The sequence below is a fragment of the Tupaia chinensis genome, unplaced genomic scaffold (genome assembly GCF_000334495.1).
Source record: "Tupaia chinensis unplaced genomic scaffold, TupChi_1.0 Scaffold000286_1, whole genome shotgun sequence".
Lineage (NCBI taxonomy): Eukaryota > Metazoa > Chordata > Mammalia > Scandentia > Tupaiidae > Tupaia > Tupaia belangeri.
In genome coordinates, this window is record NW_006159770.1 from 624,751 (window position 1) to 633,727 (window position 8,977).

At 62.9% G+C, this 8,977-nt stretch overlaps 1 protein-coding gene and 1 long non-coding RNA gene across 2 annotated transcripts in view; both read left to right on the forward strand.

The window, feature by feature from the left end:
* Window positions 1-142: 142 nt before the first annotated feature.
* Window positions 143-1,137, forward strand: LOC102469422 (uncharacterized). Its single transcript, XR_334804.3, has 3 exons — window positions 143-318; window positions 709-735; window positions 1,045-1,137. It is a non-coding gene; the product is annotated as an uncharacterized LOC102469422 (long non-coding RNA).
* A 100-nt stretch (window positions 1,138-1,237) lies between these two features.
* Window positions 1,238-8,977, forward strand: part of SSC5D (scavenger receptor cysteine rich family member with 5 domains) — a gene marked incomplete at its 5' end in the record, with an annotated part of 31,608 nt that continues 23,868 nt past the window's right edge. The window contains 6 exons of the mRNA XM_006150388.2: window positions 1,238-1,493; window positions 1,716-1,829; window positions 2,007-2,120; window positions 2,310-2,663; window positions 3,689-4,006; window positions 4,931-5,092. Of these exons, the coding sequence (XP_006150450.2) occupies window positions 1,238-1,493; window positions 1,716-1,829; window positions 2,007-2,120; window positions 2,310-2,663; window positions 3,689-4,006; window positions 4,931-5,092 (1,318 nt within the window). The remainder of the gene's footprint in view (window positions 1,494-1,715; window positions 1,830-2,006; window positions 2,121-2,309; window positions 2,664-3,688; window positions 4,007-4,930; window positions 5,093-8,977) is intronic.

Here is an 8,977-nt window from a genome sequence, read left to right on the forward strand (position 1 = left end):
CCTCCGCGCAGCACCGGAGGCTGCAGCCGGCCTGGCCCGGCTCCTGTGTGGGTGTTTGTATTTGGACACCCTCCTCCCCGCCCGCCACCCCTCCCTGCCCTGGCGGCTTCCAGCCCCCTCCCACCCCCTGCTGTACCTGCCGGCTCAGCGGCCTCTCTTCCTCCTGGTAGTGTGTCCAGCCCCTGCCTGCTCCTCTGTCCAGGGCGCCAGCAGGAGCTGCCCTCCCTCCCCTACCAGTGGCCGCCTCCGCCCCTCTCCCTTCCACCCCGGTCCCTGCCCTGGACTCTGCAAACATGAGGGGCCTGGCCTGCCTCCTTGGTGAGTGACCTGTCCTCCTCGGGGACTCGGCCTGGGCCCCCACTCTGACCCCTGAGCCCCTCCAGTGTGGGCACCCAGGTTGCTGGTGCCTTGGGTGACCCGACCTCTGGTCTGCCCTGCTCATGCCTCAGGGTCCTGGCCTGCATGCCTGCCCCACCCCTTAGCAACCTGAACACAAAGGCCTGGCCCCAGCCTGACTGCAGGGACCCTGGGGTGCAGTGTCCCACGGACCTGTCTTATCCAGGCCTCCTGCCCGGGTCTGGGGTCTCTGCTGTGGGCTCCGACCTGAGGTGTGGGAACTGTGTGTGTGTCGGGGTATCAAGACCAGGGACCTGCACTGAGGGGGGTGCCATGGCCTGCCCCTCACTGTCCACCCGCCCTCCCTTCCAGTGGCCCTGGTGGGGATCCAGGCTCTCGGTAAGTGCCCAGACTCTCCTCCCATCAGCCTCTTCCAGCTGCAGCCTCCCATCTGCCTGCCTCAGGCCTCACGCTCCTCTGGCCACCCCCATTCCTCGGGCCATGACCTGTGCCCTCGGCCACCACTTCCTCCTAGGCCCCTGGGCATCCGGCCTTCTATGGGGACCTTCCTGAGCACCCAGGAGCCAGGGCCAGGGCCAGGGTGGCCGGCCTCCAGGCTGGCGCTGAGACAGCTCCGGCTTCCTGTCACCCTGGCTCTGGGACCTCAGGGCACTGCTCCCTGGCCACAGCCTCCCCTCTGTCCCCCAGAGCGCCTGCGCCTGGCCGACGGCCCCCACGGCTGCGCCGGCCGCCTGGAGGTGTGGCACGGTGGACGCTGGGGCACGGTGTGTGACGACGGCTGGGACCGGCCTCCAGGCTGGCGCTGAGACAGCTCCGGCTTCCTGTCACCCTGGCTCTGGGACCTCAGGGCACTGCTCCCTGGCCACAGCCTCCCCTCTGTCCCCCAGAGCGCCTGCGCCTGGCCGACGGCCCCCACGGCTGCGCCGGCCGCCTGGAGGTGTGGCACGGTGGACGCTGGGGCACGGTGTGTGACGACGGCTGGGACCTGCGTGACTTCTTCGGGGAGGGTACGGGGCCCGTGTGGCTGAGCGAGCTGGCCTGCCGGGGCGGCGAGGGGCAGCTGGACCTCTGCCCCCACCGGGGCTGGAAGGCCCACATCTGCTCCCACGAGGAGGATGCCGGCGCTGTCTGTGCAGGTGAGGTCCGCGCCCTTCCTGGGGACAGTGCCGTGAGGACCGTGCTGCGGGGATGGCAGGGTGGTTCCTTGGTACAGAGCTTCTGGTGCCCAGCAGTCCAGAGCCGTCCACTGCTGACCCCGCTGCAGCCAGGCTCCTGCCTCTGGTCCCAGGTGTGCCCTGAGCTCCCCCAGGGACTGGCACGACCCGCCTCCTCTGCTCACACCCCTGCTCTCAATGCAGGCCAGCGCGTAGCCAACTCCAGGGACGGCTCGGCCTCCCTCGTGGAGGGGGAGCCATGGCCTGGGCTGTCTGGGGAGCTGAGCCCCAGCTCGGAGGAGCCGCCCGCCACTCACGGTGAGCCCAGATTGGCCATGTGCCCACCTGCGTTCCCCTCCACCTTCCGCCATGGGGGAGAGGACGCCCTAAAGGCTTCCCCGGGAGTCCTCACTGGGCACCCCTGGACAGGAGACCCTGGCCCCGGGTGGGGGGCTGGGCAGCTGAGCCCGAACTCCCCACTGCCTCCTCTCCCAGCCCCCCGCCCAGCTGGGAGTCCTCAGAGTGGCTCCAGGAAGAAGAGTCCGCGGCCGCCCAAGCAGCCCAAGTCCACCCGGGCCCCTTTGCTGGTGACAGGGGGCCCCCGCCAGGGTAAGTCTGCTGCAGCCCAAATCTGGTGCCCTGTGACTCCAGGCTCAGCCAGAGGTGAGCTGGTGCCCTCTTCCTGTCACGTGGCCCCGAGGTCCCAGCCTTCTCTGCCTCCCCCTTCGGGACTCCCCCAGGCCCAGGCCCCCCCGTGTGTCCTGCCTGGCCAAGGCCGCGGCTCGCCCCACTGGGCAGGCCGACAGGCAGGTCTCAGGCTGCTGCCCACTCCAGGCCTGTTTCCCAGTGGAAAGCGAGATGCAGGGCGCTGGAACGAGCTCCTGCCGCAGACGGGGCTCTCAGGCGGGCGCTGGGGCACGGTGTGTGACGACGGCTGGGACCTGCGTGACGCCGCCGTGGCCTGCCGAGAGCTGGGCTGCGGGGGGGCGCTGGCCGCCCCCGGGGGCGCCAGGTTCGGACCTGGTGCAGGGCCCGTGTGGATGGACGACGTGGGCTGTGGGGGAGGAGAGCAGGCCCTCCGCGACTGTCCCCGCAGTCCCTGGGGCCGCAGCAACTGCGACCACAGCGAGGATGCTGGGCTGGTCTGCACTGGTAAGTGCCCATACCCTGCAACAGCGGCTCCCCGGGCAGGTCGGAGGGGCAGGGGTTGAGGCCCCGGGGCCAAGGCCAGTGGCCAGCTCTCTAGCCTCAGCTCCCTACGGGGCCAGGTGCCCGGGCGAAGAATCCCCACCTGCTTCCAGGCTTGTGTCTCATCCCCAAGAGCGGGGAGCTACCTGCCCTCTGCCACACCCAGGGCCGCCCTCGCTGGTGCCCTCCCAGCCTCCTCCCCGAAGCCTCTCAGCTGGGTCCTGGCCTCTGCCCGCCCACCTCCACGCAAGGTTGGCTGGTCTCCTCGTGGTCCTCTCTCCCACCCCTTAGACCGCTGGTTTACTGTCCCAGGGCCTGTGTGGACCAGGTGACCAGAGGCAGGCAGGGGTCTGATTCTCTGGGCAGGGCTGGGGTCCAGCTTGCCCCGTATGGGGTGGAGGGGTGGCCTCCACGTCCTCCCTGAGGCCAGCAGGAGGTGGCACTCAACAAGGGGGGCTCCCACTGCCACTCTCCCGGGGTCCTGGGCGGTGGCCCAGACATCTCAGTTGTCGCGACTGGGGGGTGGTGGCATGTGGTGGGAAGGGGGTGCTGCACTGGCAGCCCCACCCCTAACTCAGTGACGCCAAGGCTGCAAGTCCTGCTTTACAGGACTGTCATGCTGCACAGGAGTGGCAGGCACGGGGGTGGCCACAGTGTCCCCAGCACTCCCGCCCCAGCCTAGGGTAGCAGGGACACGGGGGGTGGGAGAGGACAGCAGAGCATGACTCTAGCTGTTGATTTTCCATCTTGAACCCTTGTACACAAATCTGCTTTCGGCTTCGTCTCGGGGCGAAGTCCGGCCACATGGGACAGTCCCAGCCCGTGCGCCCCACTTTTCTGCTAGCTGCGTCCGAGCCAGTGCACCCCACTTTCCCGCTATGTCCCAACCCTTTGTCCCGCTTTCCTCCTCCCTGCACCCAGCCCGTGTGAGCCGTCGCCCGCACCCACGCAGCCGCCTGGCCCCGTCCCCACCCTCCTCTCTCTGACAGGCCCAGCTCCGAGGCTGCGCCTGGCCGATGGCCCCCATGGGTGCGCCGGCCGCCTGGAGGTCTGGCACGGAGGGCGCTGGGGGTCAGTCTGTGACGACGCCTGGGACCTGCGTGACGCCGCCGTGGCCTGCCGGGAGCTGGGCTGTGGGGGGGCGCTGGCTGCCCCCGGGGGTGCCTTCTTTGGGGAGGGGGTTGGCCCCATCATCCTGGATGACCTCCGGTGTCGGGGCAACGAGACGGCCTTGCGATTCTGCCCAGCACGGCCCTGGGGCCAGCATGACTGTCACCATCGCGAAGACGCCGGGGCTGTGTGTGACGGTGAGTGGGGAGGGGAGGGTGGGACCCAGAGTGGAGGGGCCTGGAGTGGGGACTGGTCCTGACGCAGCTTTCACTCCCTCTGTCCGGCTTCTCCCTTCTGTTTTACACTCCCCTGGGAAAACCTCCGCTGTGGCTCTCGGCTGGGGGCGTGCCCCCAAGGGGACATGGGGCAGTGTGCGGGACATGCACAGTGCTCGCCGCCAGGCTGCACTTAGTGGGCCAGGGAGGGGGCGCTCGGCCTGCTGTGGTGCCCAGGGCAGAGCGAGGTCCGGCCTCAGCAGCATTGGCCCTGCCTGGCTGCCTCCCGGTGCCGTCGAAGGCCAGCCTTCTCTGTATAATGCCACCGCATTCTGTCCTCTTGTGCTTTCCCCCACAAGTTGTCAGACGTGTGCCCCTGACAGAGAAACAGAGAGGGAGAAAGCCCCCCACCCTGTCGCGCTTCGGGGACACACGCACAAACACACACCCAGTGTGGAGTCAGAATTCATGTGGCTCCCTGTACCCTAGGCTGTGGGTTGCCCCTCTCTTGTGCATTCGAAAGAAAAACGTTTTTCATTTTCTGTGACCAGAGAAAGCAGCACCTCAGCACAGTCTCTGCTCCGACCCACCCCAGCTTCAGCCAGCCCCAGCTCCCTGGGCACAGTGTGCCTGGGGTGCCAGCCCAGAGAGGTCTCTGGGTGCGTGCCCGGAGCCTCCCTGCATGGGTCGGCCTTGCGGAGCACCAGTCTTGGGGCTGGCTGCCCTCTTCCCTCCCTCCTGCACCCCCAGGCCAGGGACACGGAAGGCTATCTGCAAACATGGGTGGGCAGGCGGCTGCAGCAGGAAAGGAGCGTGAGCCTGCAGGAGGGCTGAGCCGGGAGGGGCAGGCCTGTGGGGTGCGGGCTGCCCAGCAGCTGGGTGAGTGGCAGTCACCTCTTTCTCCAGGCATGCCTCTCGGTTACGTGCCCCCCACGGCCCCGGAGGCAGGCAGCAACAGCTCGGCACCCAGGCCCCTGCCTGCCACGGCAAGTCAGGCCCCAGGGACAGCAGGACCTTCCTCACCTCCAGCCTCTCCTACTGTTCCTCCAGAGCCCGGGCCAGAAGCTGGTGAGTCCCTTGTCGTTTCCCCAGGAAGCAGGGGCCTCACTTGTCCTCACACCCCCAACTCTGAGATGGTCTCCCAGGGATCTTCTTGCAGAGGAAGGTGGGGAACAGGAGCCCAGACCCCTTGCTCAGGACCGGGGCTTCGTTCAGTGTTTGGCTGTGACACTGGCCTGAAGTGCGTGACCATTTTAAAATAAGGGACCTCACCTTTTCATTATTGACTGGGCCTTACGAATCCCGTAGCTGGTCCCAGAGAGGAGAAGGGATGGCGTCCCGAGTGCTCTGTCAGGCTTCCGGCAGCAGGTGCAGGCACCTGGCTCCAAGGAGCAGCCCTGCCCAAGGGCCTCCTTCACGTCCCGACTCTGGTCCGTGAGCAGACGGGGTAAGCAGCTCCGCCTACCTCCTCCCCCCTACCGAAGGGCCACATCTACTGATGGCCGTGGTTTCAGAGCATAGCCGATGCGGGGACGTTCCAAGAAGCGCACTGTCAGGCCATCTTGGTGTGTGACACCCCTGGGCCCGAAGGCAGAGTCTAAGGCTCCACTGTCTGTGCAGTCCAGCACAGGCCACAGAGCCACTGTGCCACACAGGCCCGGGCAGGACCACGCGGGACCACGCGGGCCCGTGCGGGCCCGTGCAGGCTTCCTCCCTGTTCAGGCGCAGCAAGGCCAACAGATGGCTTGAAAACACGCCAGACGTGGGCACACGTGCATGCCCCCCAGTCCTGACAGGACGGAGCGGGGGGACTGTGGTGCAACCGGCCCCATTGGAAGGTGCTTGCTCTCGCTCGCCCTTTCTCTCTCTCATGTGCACCTCTGGCAATAGAAAAAAATACAGAGAATAAAAAGGCATGACAGATACGGGTGTCTCCTCGAGGCTGGCAAGGCTGAACCAGAGCAGCTGGGCTCCCTGGGCCTCTGTCCCTGCCGGCCTCTGTGCCCTCCTGGGCGGTGGCAGTGGGGCCCACGTGACAGAGCGTGTGCGGCTCCTGCCGTCTGTCCACGCTCCTCCAAGGCCCCTTGCGTCGTGACAGCGTGTGCGGCTCCTGCCGGCTGTCCACGCTCCTCCAAGGCCCCTTGCGTCTTACTCTGGGTGGCGCTTGCAGACCCCGTAGCACAGGTGCTGGGGGCCTCCCTGTGGCAAACGAGGCCACTCGGGTCCCACACGGAAAAACCGGATTCGGGCAAGGCCGTTTATTCCAGAGCCCACACCCCCTTTTAGCAAACGCTGTGGTAAACTTTGCGTAAAATAAAATTTGCCTTTTTTTAAAAAAATTGCCAGAGGGTGCACTTGTTGGAGAGCGGAGAGAGAGCGTGAGACAGCGCTCTGTGGGAGACACCACGCCGCACCCCCTTCACCTTTCGGGCCTGCACACGTGCGTCTTTCAAGGTGCCCAGGCCCAATGGCCGTGTGGGTCCTGTCGCCTTAACCACCACAGCAGCAGCAGGGCCCAGGCTGACCATTCTCCCCGCCCCCAGGAGAAACGCATGCTTGCCAGGGAGAGGGGAAGCACCCTCAACGGGGTTTGGTCACACCACGATCCCTCCCCCCTTTCTCTATCCTGCAGGGATTTGGGGCACGTGTGCACGCATGCACACGCGTACACCACACTCACACGTGCGGCATATGTCTTAGCTGCTGGGGCCGGGATTCGGCCTGCAGTTGGCCATGTGGGATCTGGCTCTCAACCACCAGGCTCCAGAGCTAGCCACTGTCATTTTAGAGTTTGTTTATTTCTCCCGCATGTGTGAGACAGAGACGGCACCTCGGACAGGGCCTGGACTCCATGACCTACTCCAGCCTCAGTTAGTCTGGGGGTCACAGGCGCACACACGCCTGGCATGGCAGGGAGGCCTCCGGATGCAAACCCAGAGTCTTTCATGTGGCTCAGCCCTACAGGGCATCTGGCCAATGTGCCTGGCCTTCAAACAACAAGTAATTCCACAAAAACCGTATTAAACCAGCAACCATGACAGAAGATTGAAGCTGGTGCAGGAAAAGGCTCTGGATCCAGGTTTTAAAAACCGAGGCGAAATTCATGGGACATAAAGCGAACCATTTGGTACATTAGAATATTATGCAACTACCACCTCCATCTAGCTCTGAAACATTTTTATTCTGTTTGTTTTTTTGCCACAGGGTGTATGTGCTCGCCAGAGAGAGACAGAGACAGGGAAAGTGAGAGATCACCCCCCAGAGGAGATGGCCATGCCGCAGTCCCTTCTCCTCCATTCTAGGGACTTGGGCACGCACGCACACGACCAGATGAGTTTCAAGCTGCTGGTTCAGGCTCAAACCACTGTCGGTCATTTGGGAATCCAGCGCCTTAGCTACCACGCCACCTGCTGGCCCCTCTGAGACATTTTTAAAGTTTACTTATTTATTCTATGAGAGAGCATGGTACCCCCAACTGGGTCTTCACATCATAGTCCTCTCCCAGCCTCGCCAGTCCCCATCATGGGAATATACCTGCCTGCCGTGTGTTGGAGGCCTCGGGTTGTGAACCTGGGACCCTCCTATGTGAGTCGAGTTGCATTACCGCTGTGCCACTGTCTGCCCTTAGTTACGGAACATTTTTTTTCTTTTTTTGGAGAGGTTTTTGCTATAGGGCGCGTGCGCTCGCCAGACAGACATAGAGACAGAAAGCGAGAAATCATCCCCCCAGGGGGGATGGCCACGCCGCAATCCCTTCTCCATTCTCCTCTCGGGATCTTGGGCACGCACACACACGCGCCCGGCGTGAGTTTAAGCCACCGGGTCCGGGACGTGAACCGCGGTCGACTACGTGGGAGTCCAGCGACATAGCCATTACGCTAACTGCTGGTTCCCAGTTACAGAACATTTTCATTACCCCGACAGAAGCCGCATTGAACAACCACTCCCCATTTCCTCTCTCCTAAGCCCCTGGCAACCACTGCTATGCTCCTGCTTCCTGTCTATGGCTGGCCCACCCTGGGTCCTTCCCACGCGTGCAGTTGCGTCGTGCGCAACCCTTCACGTCTGGCTTCTCTCTGCACTGTCTTTAGGGTCCGCTCCTATTCTTTTTTTTTTTTTTTTTTTGAGAGAGAGATTTTTGCTATAGGGTGTGTGCTCTCATCAGAGAGAGAGAATTAGAAAGTGAGAGATCGCCCCCCACCCAGAGGGTGTGGTCATGCCTAATCCCTTCTCTTCCAGTCTCCTGTTGGGATTATGGGCACACACATACACATGCACCTGCGATGAGCTTTCGGCCACTGGGTCTGGGACTCGAACCGTGGGTGACTCTGTGGGAGTCCAGCCATGTAACCATTATGCCACCTGCTGGCCCCACTTCATTCCTCTTAAATAACTCAATGATACTCCATTACATGGATATGTCACTCTTGTGTGTGTGTGGTAAGAACACTTACTGCGAGATCTACCCTCTTACCGAAGTGTGTTTCTTCATTTTAGTTCTGCTATAGGAACTAGTGTGCACTAGCCAGAGAGAACGCGACAGAGACAGTGAGGAATCACCTAGGCGGGATGGCCATGCCACAGTCCTCTCTCCTTCAGTTTCCTCTTAGGATTTTGGGCACACACACATGCACGCACACACGGGATCTTCAAGGTGCCAGGTTCAGGACTTGAACCACGCAGTTGGCCGTATGGAATCCAACCGCCTTAACCTTCACGGCGTCTGCTGCCCTACTCTTAACAAAGTCGTAAGTGTACATTGCTGTTAATCGTAAGCACGATGTTGCACAGCAGATTTCTGGAGCTTATCATCTTTTTTTCTTAAGAATTATTTTATTCAACCTTATTTATTTATTTCAGTTTGAAAGGGAGGGAGAGAGAGGGGGAGAGAGAGGGGGAGAGAGGGGGAAAGAGAGAGGGGGAGAGAGAGGAGGGGAGAGAGAGAGGGGGGTT